The following is a 17,822-nucleotide window of genomic DNA, read 5'->3' on the forward strand; positions in this document are numbered from 1 at the left end:
AAATCTTTACATTATGGTATGAAGAATAGAGGTACTTCGTTAAATATATGTTTTCCTTACCTAAGGACATTGAGAACCATGTAGTTCATGAGGTTTTCTCTCCTGTATGTTTGAGCCAAAATTCATGACTAAATATGGCAAATATAGACTTTTTTTCCCCAGTCTACCTCCCTAGCCTTGGTTTTATTATTTGATTGGTTTTGTTCTTACTTTTTGTTTATATTCTCATATTATAATTTGTGTCCTTGCATGCTACCTAAACATTTTCTAGAATTTGGTTGTGGGGGCAGGCAGCATACAAACAAACAGCCATATTCAGGGAACATCCCTGTAAAAGGCAGGGTGCTAGCTTGGCAAGGAACACAATGACGGGTAAGATACGTTTCCTCCCTTTGCAGTGACATTTGAACAGATAACAAGAATATAAAATATTGTTTAGTTAATATTACAGTAGAGGGCTATCATAATAGTTTTAGGAGACACAGAATTCTCTTTTAGCTATAAAGAACATTTTTTAAAAAAAAATATTTATTTGGTTGCGCTGGGTCTTAGTTGCAGCAGGTGGGCTCCTTAGTTGCAGCTCACCGGCTCCTTAGTTGTGGCAGGCAGACTTCTTAAGTGCGGCTTGCTGGCTCCTTAGTTGCCCCATGTGAACTCTTAGTTGCGGCATGTATGTGGGATCTAGTTCCCTGACGAGGGATCGAGCCCAGGCCACCTGCATTGGGAGCATGGAGTCTTATCCACTGTGCCACCAGGGATGTCCCACTATAAAAAACATTTTTAAAACAATATTCCAGGATGCATCCAGTTATATAGCTATTATAATATACTATTTCTTTTCCTATGACAGTCTGTCCAGGTTTTAGTTTTTTCATTCTCTTTGCTGAACCTATGCCAGTTTAAGAATGATTTATTCTAAAGTTCATCTAGTGTAGATTTTTGTAAAGACAAGTGTATTTCATGACCCTTTCATTCATTTTTATTCTAGTCTTTTCATTAAGTCTTGTTTTGGGAATTATTATGGTTAGAATTCAGAAATTCTGAGGTATAAGATGAGTTTAGTAAATTCTGTATTCAGCCCAGGACTTAGCATTAGATAAGTCCCTGCTTTTACCATTATATTTTCTAAATATAAACTTTAGAAGTTTATATTTTTTATAACTTTATATTTATTTATAAATATAAAGTTTATATAAAGTTTATATTTATTTATAAACTTTAGAAGTTTATATTTATTTTCTAAATATAAACTTTAGAAAATATATTTACATTATATTTTCTAAAGTTTATTAGTAAGTTTGATTTAAATTTTATAGATAACTGGTCTTTGGCTTTTAGATTTTGTTTATTTAATTATTCATTCAACAAATTATTTTACATGTATAAGAAAATGTGGTTAGATGGCATTTATTGAAAGAGATATGTTTTAAACTTATTCAGATCGAAGTAACTATGCAAGCATACTTTCTTTTATTTGATTTTCAAGTCATACCACACTTTGAAAAGCACATAATGAAAGAAAAAAGTTGACAATGCTGTATTAAAATTGTTTTTCTCATCACAGGTTTTTGGAAATGCTCCGCCAAATACAATGACAGAAAAATTTTCTGATCTTCTGCAGTTCACAACACAAGTCTCACGACTGATGGTGACAGAAATTCGAAGGAGAGCATCAAACAAATCCACAGGTATTTTTACAGAAACCAGCAAAAACTGATTTATTTGAATGGACAGTTTGGTAAAAGTGGTGTCGAAATCTAACAAAAAATTGACCTGATTTTAAGCACATGGATTTCAGTACCAGTCCCCATTCCCATTCTTACTGTCATATTCTTACTGTCAGCACCTTTTACTCTCAAGTGGAGTAGTTCTACCCAAGGCTACTTTCCTTGGACCACTACCACCCCTGACCTAACCCTTTTAACAGCACTCTGTTTCCTTCTGAACAAAATCCAAATTCCTAGCATGACATTCAACACAAACTCAGGACCTGGAAATACATATATATACCCACCATTTTTGCATACCCTTTTTAATTTCTTGTTTCCTTTTTCTATATTTCAACCAAATCATGAGTTACTTATAGTCCCAGACATTTCTGTGCTCTTTTTTCTATCCTTGTGATGCTTCATTCAGGAAGGAGCATCTCCCCCCGTCTTAGTACATCTAAATCTTCTCAGCTTGGATTAAGTCACACTTCCTAGATAGAATGTTTCTTGATTTCCTTAATCAAAGGAAAAGTTTTCTCTTCTTAACTACTCAGCTTCACGAGTGGTGTTTATATATGTATCTTTATCTTTCTATTAGACCATAAACTATTTATGAGTCTTTGTATAACCTACAGTCTTTATTTACCACAGTGCTTTACACAGTAGGCCTTTTATAAATGCTGCCTGAATAACTATTCTTATTCATAATTAGGTAATTTTAAACTTCATAAAGTATCATCCCATTTAATCAAGATTAAAATAAAATTTTTTGATTTTAATTACCATTACTCATTTTCTAAATTAGCAATATGTTTGAAGGATTTTATCTTAATTTTTATCTTGTTGCTTTGGTTTTTAGTGGTTGAGTGATAGCTTTCCTACTGAAGCATTAGACCAAGAAATCAATAATTTAAGTTTTGTTTCTAGTGTCTCTTTGAAAAATCACTTATCGTTTCCACCCATTGAATTATTATCTTTCCAATTGTAACGGTAATGCCTTTGTTATATAATACTTTTTTTTTTTTTTGCGGTACGTGGGCCTCTCACTGTTGTGGCCTCTCCCGTTGCGGAGCACAGGCTCCGGACGCGCAGGCTCAGCGGCCATGGCTCACGGGCCCAGCCGCTCCGCGGCATGTGGGATTTTCCCGGACCCAGGCACGAACCCGTGTCCCCTGCATCAGCAGGCAGACTCTCAACCCCTGCGCCACCAGGGAAGCCCTATAATCCTATTTTTTAATTTAGTTTTTACTTCTAGTTTTAAAAGTATATAGGTGCATGGTTTTAAGGGTCAAATAGTTTATAGGTTTATTAAAAACAGTATCTCCCTTCCATCATCCTGGTTCATCCTCATTTTGCACTCCTAAGATACACTGACTTTTTATGTCTCTTAACTTTTTTTGATATTTACCTCTGTGTCTCTAACTAATGTGCTTATACTGTGTGCCCTTGATTTTTCATATTTAGATACCATCTCCAGGCTTACCACAAGAGAAGTGAGACTTTTAAGCTCACCACTATCCCACAGATTCTCACTTCTATATCCCCATATCATTCTATCATAATTTGATTAGATCAGTATTCATTATATTATTGTGACTGAAAACATTATACAAAGATGAGCCATATGATATACTCTGATTACTCTTTCTTTCTTGAAAACTTCTCCCCCTTTATCAATCAGAGTTAATAATTGCCTTTTTTTAAAAAAACTAGTTTTCTACATTTTCATTATGCATTCTTCCCCTACTCCTCTGTTTTTCTGAATTTCCTCCAATATCATTGAAGACATCAGATATTCTGTCAGTTTCATCTTCTTGCAAATAGCTCTTCCAGAACCTTCTGTTCTGCTTTAATCTGTAGTAGTTGCTCTCTAGGCCAGCTGGACAACTGTCACTTTTTCATCTTCACTCAGTTCATCCTGGGATGTTTTTCCACTTCTTTGGGATAGAGTCTCTGTTTCCAAAATCTCATGTCATCTTTTTTCTCAAATTAACTTCCTCATTTTTGGTAAAATATTTTTTCCAGCAGCCTCCTGAAAAAGGATGCAGGGCAGTTATTATTTTGGTTTTTGGATTTTGTATTTGTTTTTAGAAATCTGTGAGTGAGGGCTTCCCTGGTGGTGCAGTGGTTGAGAGTCCACCTGCCGATGCAGGGGACATGGGTTCGTGCCCCGGTCCGGGAAGATCCCACATGCCGCGGAGTGGCTGGGTCTGTGAGCCATGGCCACTGAGCCTGCGCGTCTGGAGCCTGTGCTCCGCAACGGGAGAGGCCACAACAGTGAGAGGCCCGCGTATCACCAAAAAAAAAAAAAATTAGAAATCTGTGAGTGAAAATTCCTTTGACTCTTGCTATATAAAATGAGTTCCTTCCCCTTAACCATGGAAGGTGACAAGCTTTCAGGTATACGGGGCTTAGAACAAACTTTATCACATCATACAGGATGGCTTTATTGCAGAAAGGGGAACTTGTAGAACCAGGCTTCAACAAGAGAAAAGAAGGCACAGATCCATCACCCTCGTTATCTCACAGAAGTGTGCTTGGGATATTCCCCACCCAGAGCATGAATGCAATCATAATGGTGAAGAAACACCGTTTGTGATCTACGCCGTTTGAGTACTGAATCTGAGTTCTTATTGGATGTTTCTAGGAGTTGTTTGAGAATGCTAACTGTTTAGTTCCAGGAGACTTGGGGGCTCAGGGGAAGCTACAGGCCCTCCCACAGGGAGTGGAAGCTACGCGTGTCATAGAAAATTAAGCTTGGGTGCAGCACCTCTGGGAACATGGTCAGTGGGTCCTTCTCCAGGCAGCCTAGGTTGAACTCCCAAGGTTATTTTGGAAAATCTCTCAGCTCGCATTACATTTATCCTCCTTTCGGTGGATATAAGGTCCTAGATTGGAAATCATTTTATTTCAGAATTTAAAAATAATTTCTCCATCATATTTTAGATTCCTATACTCCTAGTAAGAAGTCTGAAGCTACCTAAATTCTCCATTCTTTCTCTGTGGCCTGTATTGTGTGTGTTTGTGTGTGTGTTTTATAAAAGCATTTAGAATCCTCTTGTTGGCCCTCCTCTTCTAAAATTTCATGATAACATGCCTTGGAGTGGACCTATTTTTATTCATTATGCTGAGTACTCACTGGACCTGTTTAGTCTGGAAATTCATATCCTTTAATTTTGAGAAAGGTTTGTGAATTGTTTATATAATAATATCCTCCCCTCTGTTTTCTCTTTCTTACCACGTGTACCCCTAAGACTGTCCCTCTCATTTTCTTATCTTTCCTCTCTTATTTTCTGTCTTTGCTTTTTTACTCTCTTTGCTAGGAGAGCTTTTTGGTTTTACCATATATTCCTTCCATGGGTTTTTTTTTTTCCCCCCATTTGTGACACGATACTTTTAATTTCTAAGAGATTTTTTTTTCTTTTTTATTGATGTCTTTTGCTTTCCTTTCATGGCTTCTCTTAACTCTCTGAGGTTTCTTTTTCTTTTCTTTTTTTAAAATTTCTTTTCAGATTTTTATCTTCCTCCACAGTCTGTTTCTTTCAGGTAGTCTTTTTTGTTACTTTATTTTTGTCTCTTTTATATTGGAGAATGTCCTCCCGTGTCTCATCCTTGGCCCTCTACTGCTGTATAAGAATGGAATCTTGGAAAGTTGCTGGGTAGCTTTGTAATTGTGGCTGGAGCTTGCCTGGGCCTCAGCCTAGGGTCATTTTGCTGAGCCATTCTGTTGACCATCTTTCCCTTGAGCTAGACAGAGTCCCCAGAGAGGAATGTCCAGTGTTTACTTAGACAGTATATGTCTGACTCTGAACATTTTAGAAGCCAGTGTCTGAGGACCCTCAACATTTAGTATCAATACATAAGCTTCTATTTTATCTTCATGATGAGCCCACAACTGTGCCTGGTTTAATGTCATTGTCCCCCCTCCACCCCAATCCAAACATCCTCTGTTTTTCTTTTTAGTGAATAAATCTCTAGTCTACTACCCACACAGTAGTGGGGATCTGGGGGTCTAGCTGCTCTTACACAGACTTCACCAGTCCTTCTGTGTACAGTCCCACATTTACTTCTGCTTCTAAAGGTACTTAGTGCCACCAATTCCTGAGCCTCTTGGAGGTTGTCTTGTAGTTAGCTGCTTTTTTGTGTTTTCCTTGTACTTGCTTTAAGATTCTAGAGTCTGCTAAATCAGTTCCCACTAATTTCTCTGCTGTTTTAGTATCCAAAACGTTGTTGTTTTCACCTTTCCTATTTTCTTTGTACTTATGGGTTTATGATTTTTTAAAAAAAATCCTTAAACAACAATTTTAGTGGGTGTATGAGTCTGCTTGGACTGCCATAACAAAAATATCATAGACCAGTATAAAACAGGAATTTTTTTTCACAATTCTAGAGGCTGAAATTCTAAGAGCATGGTGCCAGCATGATTGGTTTCTGGTGAGATCTCTCTTCCTGGCTTGCAGATGGCACCTTCTCAATGTGTCCTCACCTCCAGGAGAGAGAGCTCTCTGGTGTCTCTTCTTATAAGGGCATTAATCCCATTATGAGGGGCACACCCTCATGACCTCATCTAAACCCAATTACCTCCCAAAGGCTCCATCTCCAAATACCATCACATTAGGAACTAAGGCTTCAAATATGAATTCTGGGGGGGCACAATTCAGTTTATAGCAGTGAGGTTTCAGGACAGAGAAGAGATAAATGCATGTGCTCAACCTTCCATCTTTAACGGGGGACCCATTATGGAGTCTTTGGAGCAACAGCCATTAAAGTATTTTTAGATTGAGGACAAAATCTCTTAATCAGAAGCTGTACATTATATGAATTGATGTATGGATTTTAAAATGAGGCAGTTTTAATTATATTTGTAGTCCTTGAAGCAAGTCTGGTGAGAGATGGTCAAGATAGTTTAAGGTAAACTTCCTGTCTTTTCCCTTCTCCACCAGAATGGGATTGCATCCTTTTTTTATCTTTATTGATTTCAGTTGTTCCTATACAAGTGAAAAGTTTGTCTTAAATATAAGATTTCTGTGTTTTATGCCTTTTTAGCTATTTTAAATAGGTAGTATGAAGGGAAATTTCTTTGTCACATGTTGACTCCTGTCATTGCATTTTCTTTTTTGAGTGACAGCCCTAGATTAGAAAAAAAAATTCCAAAGCTTATTTATACTCTGTTCACTGTTGCTGTCTTTATGAATACCTAATCTGCATGTTTGTAGAAAAACATTTTTCTACATTGGAGATTTGTTTTCCTAAATCTCTTTACAGTTTTATATCCATAGGGAAATAATGAAGAGTATCTTAAATGGAGGAGATGTCTCATTGTTAATTACAATAATAGTTACATAAGTTTTTTTTTTTTTAAACTTTCTATTTTGAAATATTTATGGACTCACAGGAAGTTGCAAACATAGAGGGAGCCCCTTGTGCCCTTCCTTCTTCCATTGGTGACATACTGTTTGCCAGGTATTTTAAGATACATTTTTTCATATCATGTGATTCCATGTAAGTTTTAGTTTTAAACTTTTGAAATTCGTTAACTTCAGAATCCAGTGAGATTCAATTCAATTTTGTGTAAGTTTTACCTCCACAAGAGAAACCTTTCCAAATCACCCTATCTCAAATATAGATCTTTTATCCTGTATCTCCACACCAGTGAGTATTTATTCAGTCACCTTAAATACTTCCTTTAGAGGTTTGGTGTCATCTGAAAGTACCTTGTTTATTTACTTATTTAATGTTATTGTCTCTTGTGTTCACCCCTGTAAAAGAATGCTTGTCACAGATTAGGTGCTCAAAAAATTTTTTACTGATTTTGACATAGGATTTCTCTGTGCTCCCCCCTACCCCATTATGCTTTAAGAGTTAGAAGAGTGTTAGAAAAGCCAGCTTACTGATGTTTAAGAGAGAAAAGCATAGTTTTGGAGTGTCTCCTCTGTCAGCCTTGAAGAACTCTGGCCTTTGGAATCCTTGTTCTCTTCTTTCATTTTTAGTTTTGAACATTGGAAGTTTCTTTTGATCAGTGCTGTTATCAAAAGTACTTTCATGGAGATTTTTTGATATTTTGATTTTTCTAGTAAAAAATTCTAGATGTTGAGGATCTAGGTACATCCTGAATCATCTTTCTTCTTGCATATCCCATTCTAGTTTTCCGATTGATCAATTGATTTCTATTGTGGTAAAAACACTAACATTAGATCTGCCCTCTTAACAAACTTTTACATGTACAGTACAGTAAATTGTAAGTACAATGTTGTACAGTAGATCTCTAGAACTTTTTCATATTACACAACTGTAACTTTATACACATTTATCAGCAACTTTCCATTTCTTCCTCCTCTCAGCCTTTGGCAACCACCGTTCCACTTTCTGCTTCTATGAGTTTGGCTGCTTTCAATACCTCACATAACCTTTTATTTTATAGGAAGTTTTCATTGAAAGTAATTTTTGTTATGATTTACATGAACATAATTTTTCTCCAAAAAGAAGCAGGTGGAATGAGTCCTCTATTATTCTTTTGAAAATTCGCTCTATCTGTTGTGCATCAGAGAAAGATTATTTTTCCAGAGCTCCTCTGAATTCGGTGTGAAATACTTACTTTGTTTGTTACCTAATCACCATTCACATATCAAGTCTTTTTACCAGATCACTTCTAACATTCATTGTAGATATCTCAGTAGGAACCATGCTTATTGGCAATTATATTGTTTAAATCTATCCATCAGAAGTTAGTAAAAATGGAAAATTTTAGGTAGGTCAATGTGCAAAGTGGGTACATGGGCTGATTTGTAATACAGTAGTCCTCTTCTCTCTGTCTCTCTTAATTCTCTTGGTTATAGCCTCCCTGTGGTTTTGTTAAAAATCTATAGTGACTTTCAACTAATTTGAAAAAATATATAATTTTGTAGCCATATTGTGTACAGGACATGGCTTAAGACTTTTCCCTATCTCTTCTAGTTATTTGTTAAGTTCAGCCATGCAGTCTGTTTAATTCTAAGGTCAGTCACATGGTCGATTTTACATCATTGAAAGAGAAAATTCCCACCTGTGTAAAAATAGTATCTTCAGTTTATTGTTAATGACTTTGCTGCATGCTAGGTACCACTGTTAAGCCCAGTGCTGTAATGCCCACTGGGCAGCGACCCAGTGATAGAGAAGCCAAATGATGCTGACCACAGTTGGCACCTGGTGCAGCATCTTGTGGTGGGATTAGTATAATGTAGTGAATCCCCAGTTAGACAACCCAGCCTTTCTTTTTAAACAGAAAAACAGTGTGCCCCGCTGTCCTCCAAGGATTTCAAAGCCACAACACCTTCAGGTAATTTCATTCCCAAGGTGTGATGATGTATTATCAAATTGAAAGAAGCATGGAAGCTATGAGTCCTAATACTATTTTTCTCACTAACGTGGAAGTGGTTTTTTTTGGAAGGGAGGGGTGGGAATGGGCGTTTAGGGCTTGGTTTCTTTGTTAATGAAAAAAGTGTAATAGTACTATTGATGTGTCTCACATTATCATCCTGAAGCATAAGTTTGAAAATGACTATGCTTTAAATGGACTTTGCAAAAGGAAAAAATATTGTATTACACTTATTATTAACACGTTTTGTGTTCTGGTTGTTCTGAATGCAGTCTAATTGAATTTACTTACACTCTCTCAGTGTAGACTGGGAACTTAACATTTCCTTTAAAACCGTCTACATATTCTTATTTAATCTAATAATGAGCTCTACTAACTTCATTTCTGCATTTTTTGGCCTAACTATGTGTACTGTAATGCAGCATGAAAGCTAAAGCTTAAATCAAAATGATTGGCAACTCTCAAGATGGGCTGATATTAATATGTTCTTTTTATTATAATCTTAAGTTAAATCAGTCTTTAAATTTGTTAAAAATTGGTGAAAATAAAAGATCATAATGCTCTATTTTTTGACTAGGAGCGTTTTTCAAAGTTTTAAGAAATTCTGTGGTTTATGGAGGTTTAATATGTTGTCTACATAAGTTTTTAAAGATAGCACTAAATGTTACATACTTTTACAATGAGCTTCTTGATTTATTTAAAATGAAAACTCGGAGATCCCATCAAGTTGTTTTGTATGGCAACCTACTGAAATTAGTAGGTGAAAGTAAAATAGTTCTTCTGAATATGTTTGATATGTAAAGATAGTCTATTTTATCAATGAGAGTTTCCAATCTCTCCTGTATTATTCAGCCACAACTATTGTCAAGACTTCTTTGTGTGCACCTGTAATTCAAAGCCAGATAACATAATTATACATTATTGCTGATGTAACTGAAGTCTCTATCTTCTTCTCAAAAAGAGCAGTTGTTATTATTAAGTTGGTAAAATTGTTAAAGGGACACCATTAATAATTATACTGTCTTGATCCTTTTCAAGGTTTATTTTCATACGTATTATCTCATTTAATCAGCTCAGCAATCTACTGAACTGTTGTAATGTTTAATAACAAATAGGACATTTTTGAAAATACATTGTCTTTTCTTATCTTGAGGAATATCTTAATGTTCATTGTCAACCAAAACGAAAGAAACCACACACTTTTGTAAATGCCATTTATCAGATAGATATATGGAACTGTTTCAAACCAAGAGTACATTTTTGGTGTTTTGGTTCTCAAAATAACCATTGGCATTCATTGTTCATAATTGGCAACTTGTTGAATAGCAGTGAAAAAACATATTTGTCCAAACATCTTTTAATGTTAATAGTGTTAAGTACTATGGGTGGAATCTGGAGTCACTCAAAATGTGTCTTATCTGTAGGTTTCTAGATTCTCTACCAGGGAGATAAATTTGTTTATCTTTTAAAGTAGGCTTAGTTCTTCAAAATATTTTTTTCCCTCTGTGAGAGACATAGGTGGTATTGATCAGTTGATTTACCAATCAATGTTTCTTTTTTTAATGAAATAGAATTTCATTACATTTGTGTAATTGTAAAATAAAGCAATTTGAAGACTGCAGGTGTTTTTTTTTAAGATGTTGAGTTACGAAATTGGAAATGCACAATTTCAAACCAAAGTCGCCTGGTTACGAAGAAGCCTAGGAAATGAAAACATAGCATGTCAGCCTTTGATTAAGAATTTTAGCCAACTGGTAAGGAGCTGTTTTCCTTACATGAGCGTTTAATTACTATCAAGGAAAGACTGCTCGTGTTATATAGCAAATGGCTGGGGTCCATTGTAGGCTTGCAGGAAAAATTTGCAGGTTAGTTTTTGCCAATGATCTTAAACCATGGTTGCTAAAGATGGTTTCTCAATGGCATTCTTTTATTTGTTTTCTTCTTTCTCTATTTAATCAGCCTTGAACATTGCTTTCTTTGTATTACTCCCCTTTCAAAACTTTCAGGAATCTCTGTTACCCATAATAAATGCAAACCTCCTGATGTTCTTGAGAAGTTGAATTCAATGTGTCCTTCTTTGATCTCCCTGGGTTGATTTATTCACTCATTTAACAGATGTTTATTGAGTGCCCACTTATTGCCAGTGATGTGCTCCGTACTGGGGATCAGCTCTGAACAAGGCTGACAAAGTCTGCTCCCACGGTGTTTGTTTTCTAGAGAGGGGCAAGAGACTGTAAAATCAGTGAGCATGAATACAGTAATTTCAACATTTACCAGATACTGAATACCCGAAGTAAGCCAGGGTTCTGTTGACTTCTCTTTTCCAGTAAAATTTTTTTATCACTATCTTTTACAGGCTAAGCAGGCTGGATTTGAATATAAGTTCTGTCCCTGATTCTAGGCAAATTACTTATCCTCTCCATTTCTCAATTTATATTATAATAAGGGGTCTAAGAATAGAAAATAACTTACAGGGTTCTACATAAAGATTAAATGAGTTGAATCTGCAAGCACTTAAAACAGTGTTTGTTGGGCTTCCCTGGTGGCGCAGTGGGTTGAGAGTCCACCTGCCGATGCAGGAGACGTGGGATCGTGCCCCGGTCCAGGAAGATCCCACATGCCGTGGAGCAGCTAGGCCCGTGAGCCATGGCCGCTGAGCCTGCGCGTCCGGAGCCTGTGCTCCGCAACGGGAGACGCCACAACAGTGAGAGGCCCACGTACCGCAAAAAAAAAAAAAACAGTGCTTGTTGTACAGTTAAGACGCAGTAAAAATAAGGTATCTTAAAAAATTTTCCTTTAACATGTTCTTTCAAATGGAAGTATATAAAGATGAAATATGTCCGGCACAGTATCATGTGTAAGTTTTGTATCATTCAATTATTGAATAAAACACTTTTATCTTGATTGTCTTAAATGTCTTAAAGGAAAGAATACCTCTAAAGTAACCTAAATTCTATTCTACATCCTGTGTCTTTATGACGTGTGTTAAGTATACGTTTAGTAACTTAACATGTTGGTTTACAGTGAACAGATTGGACTTATTTTCTGACTTTAATTCATCTACTATTACAATGTAAAAATTGATGAACTCTGTGCTGATAAAATTAAATGCATGGTTAAGGATTTATCCATTTTCCCTTATCCTTAAAAACATAATCAACTAAGCTGACTTTCAAAGAGTCTTCCAACACTACAGTTCTATGAATGACTCCCTCACTGTTTATCTCTTCCTAATGTCAGCTGTTCAGGTCACCCCTTGTGTGTATCACTGAGCCAACCTCTTAATTTGTTTCCCCCATCAATCTCTTTGCCCTTAAAGTTTGTCATACACATCACTCTAAATTAATAGTCTTAAAATAATCCTTTCAACATCTACTTTGCTCAAGAAACTACATTTGCTCCCTCTTGCCCAAAGAGTCAAATACAGACAGCCCTTAGCTTACCTTCCTTCGTAAGTAGGCATTTTCTGTCACTACTATTGATATTAGACTCTAATTCTCAGCATATGCTCTTCTAGAATGTGAACCCTATGTTATTACAGTTGTTCCTCTTGATCATTCCTCTAGCCACACTTTTGTTTTAATACAGTGTGCCTAATCTCTCTGTTTCCATCCCTCCCTCCCTGTTTCTAGAGAGACTTGTTTTACAGGCAGGTTTAACTCAAATTTCCCCTGTTCCATGACTCTTTTTGACTAGTTTGTGACGTACCTTTTCCTAAAATATATAGGTTGACTTTTACATTTCTGTATTGATATGATGACATCTACATATACCATTAAAACATTGCTCTCTTTAACATATTTTGTACGTGATTTCTCTCCACCTAATGACTTTCCTTTGGTTTTATAGAGGCTGCAAGTCGGGCCATAGTCCAATTCTTGGAAATCAATCAGAGTGAAGAAGCCAGTAGAGGTTGGATGCTTCTGACAACAATTAATTTGTTAGCATCCTCTGGTCAGGTAAGTTCTTGGCTTTCATGTTTGAAGCGTCTTTTTATCCTCTTGGGATTTTGTGAAATTAAATTTATCATCATATCCAAATAAGATTTTATGATAACCTGTGTATTCTTCTAATTCTTCTTACACATTATTTCATGCTTCTCACAACATCTCTATAAGGAGGTTAATGTTTCCATTTTACACATGAGGAAATGCTTAAATTAGAACAGTGTTTTCCATCTTTGTCACATCATAGCACACATAGAGCATGGTACCATTTGTACAGCACACTGGGCAAAAAGATGGGCTACCTGTGGCTGGAGGGAAGTAGCCCAGGAACTGCATTTCTGTAACCCATGTTAGGGAAACTTTGACTTGGAAGAGTCATCTAAGATTCATCTAAGGTCACTTAGCTAATAAGGAATAAGTGACATGGAAAATACTTTAAAATTTTTCTAACTTTTATGCAAAATAAGGAAATATTGTCATTTTCAGGATAATACATATTTCCTTCCTACTTGATTTTTTCTGGAGATTGCTTTTTTTTCCCTTTAAATCAGGTTTAAGCATCTGTCATGATACATATGGCATGTAGTCATTTATGTGCTGTTTGAATACCCGATTTGTGACCTGTGATGTCTTGGGGATGAAGGAAGTTTATTCAGCCTTCTAAAATCCAGAGTATAATTACCTTCAAAGTCCACACGAATCTTGAGAATGACTATTGTCTAAATTACTATGGGCTTTCAAATACCTCATGGAATTTACAAAAGTAAATGTGACACCAATCATACTACTGTGACAGGCCACAGGAGAAACAGTGCACATTTCTTAGTAACCATATCCTGAAACCAGTTACTAGCCTAAAGTAAGCAGCACTAGAATTTTTTTTCTTTGGAATGGCCTGTTTCCTTTTTAATTTGCTGGGTTTTTGTTTCGTTTTGTTTTTTATTTATTTTATTATATTTTAAATTTTTATTTTATATTGGAGTATAGTTGATTTACAATATTGTGTTACGTTTTGTTTTTTAAATCAGAAAACGAATAAGACCAACTTGTACTGATTTACCTGGGACTATCTGAGTTTTGGCATAGAAGGCCCACATCCCAGGAAACCCCTCAGTCCTGGGCAAATGGAAATGTTTATTCACCCTAAGTACTAAGTAACCTTCAGATAGTCCTAAAGTAGACCATTGTTTTCATGTATCTATGGCCATATCAAGTGACTATCAAAATACCAATTCTACTTGCTATCGATGGTAACTATAAATGCCTCTACGTTACTGTACCAAAGTTTGGTTTGGCTTAGAATAATACATAAAATAATAGTGTTTAATTGGAATATTTCTAAGTTTTATTCATGTTTTCTGTAGATGCACTATTTTTCTTTCTCTCTTGTGAGCATAGACTGTGTCATACCATAACACCTAGAACATGGTAGAAAATCAGTAAATGTGTATTAACTTAAATGTGCACAAATAGATAGACCAATTTAAAAGCATAAGAAAAGAATCAGGAGAAAAGAATCAGGAGAAAAGAATCACTTAAAAAAATTACAAATGTTGCCGATTACCGGTTTGGATACCCAGTTGTACTTTTAATCTATCCGTTATAAGATGAAAATGAAAAATCATATCATTTTGCTTAATATGAAGGGATAGCTGGTAATAGTCTAACTGGAAAAAGACATTTTAAAAAGAAAATTCAGTGTTATGTTTTTCTGTGGGTTTTTTTTGCGGTACGCGGGCCTCTCACTGTTGTGGCTTCTCCCGTTGCGGAGCACAGGCCCCGGACGTGCAGGCTCAGCGGCCATGGCTTACGGGCCCAGCCGCTCCGCGGCATGTGGGATCTTCCTGGACCAGGGCACAAACCTGTGTCCCCTGCATCGGCAGGCAGACTCTCAACCACTGCACCACCAGGGAAGCCCCAGTGTTATGTTTTGAGCTGACTTTCTTGTTTGCATGCTATCTTCTGTTGGCAGTAGTGAGATAGAGATGACAAAAACATGGTCCTGAATCAACATGTAGATGACAGAGATGAAGTGGATGAAGATAATACCATAAAATGCAATAATGGGCTATATGTAGTACTATGAAAATAGAAATGGAGTTGTAAATTTTGTAGGTGAGGGTAGGAAGAAAGATGAGGAATTAAAGAAAGTTTCAGGCATGAACAGACGTTTAAATTGAGAGTCAGATGGAGACATGGGGTGTCTAGAAACAATAAATGGTAGATGAGAACTGCAGAGAGCTTTTGAGTATTAGAAGAGGGAAATGATAGTAGATATGTAGAAAGGGGCCAGATCTTGGAAAGGATTGTTCCTTAGGCGCCCTCTCCTCCCTGTCACCCGGCTACTGCATTAGTTCAAGCCCGGCCGTTCTTACAGTTTTCGGTACTAGTTCCCTAATTGCTCTCGCCTTCCTGCTCTTTAATCTATGGTCTATACTATCACCAGCTAATTGTCTAAAATCTGATTCTATAACTCCTTTGTAACACTTCATTGGGTCTCCAATCCCAGCAAAATAAAAGTAAAAGTAAAATGGGAGACCACACGCATAGGTCATTGAGCATGTATAAACCATGGGCCACTTAACCCGCTCTCTATCCCCAGACAGGGTATATAAGTGATGAGCCTCAGTTGCTCCCTTTGTTAAGTAAGGAGCATATAGTAATAAAATCTACCTTGTAGGGATGACTTGAGAAATAGGTGAGAGCATGTATTTAAAGTGCTTAGCTTTATGCCTGTTATATAATAAACACTCATTAAAGATTAGACATTATTATTGTGGCTTTTCAGGAGTCAGCAGTTTTGGACTCAGGTTCCTGAAACATTCTGTACCATGTGGCCTAAACTCCTGTGTATCTTCCAGGTGATCTTTCCCCTCTTGTTTTAATTCCGACACTTTTCCATTCTACTCCTGCCAATGGTGATCATTCCCTTTTATATTAGCCTGAATGTACTACCATTGTTACACATAAGAGATTAAATCATAGTTATTAACAAACCTGCTTCTGCTCTAGACTACAGTCTTCTGAAGGGCAGGGATCCTTCATCATTGCATGCCGAGCTCCCAACACACTGACTGACATACCCTAGGCATTCAGGAAATGTTTAATGTCAAAATTAATAAACAGATCAACAGATGATGCTAACCTGTTGATCTCCAGCATGGAAGAACTTTCTGTTCCAAACTGTACCATGGAAAGATTTTTATAATTATTATAGCATATTTCTTAACAGTGCTGAAATGTTCACCATAAGAATGTCTAAAATTTCTTCCTTTAGTAATCTTTGAAAATAATGTAGAAATTTTTTTGTGTCAGTGATGGCTATATCCTTCAAGTGCCCTTCTAACCCTAAGAATCTACAATAAAAATAAAAGTGATAGTAAAGCAACTACTAATATATAGTTTAGTACTCAGTGTATCTTTGCATTTGTTATATAACCCTCATATTAACCCTAAGCGATATGTACTATTATATCCATTTTATAGGAGAGAAAGGTGAGGTCTAACAAAATTAGTTTGCCTAATAAGTTCATGGTTAAAATCTTTTCTAAATCCTTAAGTTTATGTTCTTTGTAACATGCTGCCTCTTAATAGTCAACCTAATAAATACCTTACTAAATAACAAACTTCTCAATATTTGGTTACAGCAAATTTGTCCAAATAGGAAATACGTATTTGTCAGCATGGAGTCATTTAAATTTTTTTTCAGGCATTTAAAAAGTTATTTTGATATATAATTTTCTGGCTTAAAATTTGAGCTTACTTAGCTACACCAAGTACAGTTATGTCTATCTGTCTATCTGTCTATTCACTTATTTATCGGTTTGTTTTCCAGAAAACCGTGGACTGCATGACAACGATGTCAGTGCCTTCCACCCTGGTTAAATGTTTATATCTGTTTTTTGACCTTCCACATGTGCCTGAGGCAGTTGGAGGTGCACAGAATGAGCTACCTCTAGCAGAACGTCGTGGACTACTCCAGAAAGTTTTTGTACAGGTATGGAAGGTGCTATTTGCCTGGCCATCTATACCACTCTATTTAAAGTGTAACAGGTACACTCCTTAAATAGATGTCCTGCCTATTCCATTTTCTATAGTATTTCATGCTGTTTATTATAAGTTCACTTTATCTCATCTGTCACATTTCTTTTGAAGAATATTTAGATGAGGGATTAACAAATTTGTTTCTCTGAACAGAGGTTACCTTTGATATAGCAAAAACATCTCTAAAATGAACTAAGCAAGGAAAACTTTTATTGACAATATAATTAAGTTTTGCATAATATTTCTTCTAATGTCAAGAAATTCTGTTTTGTTGCTGTCTATATATAGGAAGTCCTTAGCCTATAAATATTTAGCTTAGAAAAGACAGTTTATTTTAGTGGCTGCTGCCACCTCCTCTGCTCCCTGCCTATAAAGCCCTTCTTTCCCACTGTTGCCACTCTTCTTTTAATAGCATTAGCAGATTAAGTATACCTTTGTTAGCTAGCCTGGAGATATTATCATCATTTTGATATCCTTTCTTGGGAGAAAATTTTCAAAACAAACAAACTACAAACATTTAGAATATAATCTGTCCATGTAAAAATACATGTTTGACACAAGACGATAAATACTGCATGGTTCCATTTATAAGTAAAGTGGTCAAACTTTTAAACGTAGAGTGTTGGTTGCCAGGGGCTGGGAGGTGGGGAAAAGAAAGTTGTTGTTCCGTGTTACAGAGATTCAGTTTTGCAAGAGGAAAATGTTCTAGAGATGTGTTGCACAATAATGTGCATGTAGTTAACACTACTGAACTCTATATTTGCATAT

The 17,822-nt window shown here is 36.1% G+C and overlaps 1 protein-coding gene across 6 annotated transcripts in view; it reads left to right on the top strand.

Moving 5' to 3' along the window:
* Nucleotides 1-17,822, top strand: part of WDFY3 (WD repeat and FYVE domain containing 3) — a 264,633-nt gene that overhangs the window by 97,498 nt on the left and 149,313 nt on the right. For all 6 annotated transcript variants that reach the window (XM_049709048.1, XM_033416011.2, XM_049709050.1 and 3 more), the window contains 3 exons: nucleotides 1,565-1,688; nucleotides 12,913-13,022; nucleotides 16,846-17,007. In XM_049709048.1, the coding sequence (XP_049565005.1) occupies nucleotides 1,565-1,688; nucleotides 12,913-13,022; nucleotides 16,846-17,007 (396 nt within the window). The remainder of the gene's footprint in view (nucleotides 1-1,564; nucleotides 1,689-12,912; nucleotides 13,023-16,845; nucleotides 17,008-17,822) is intronic.

Source organism: Orcinus orca, chromosome 4, assembly GCF_937001465.1.
Source record: "Orcinus orca chromosome 4, mOrcOrc1.1, whole genome shotgun sequence".
Classification (NCBI taxonomy): domain Eukaryota; kingdom Metazoa; phylum Chordata; class Mammalia; order Artiodactyla; family Delphinidae; genus Orcinus; species Orcinus orca.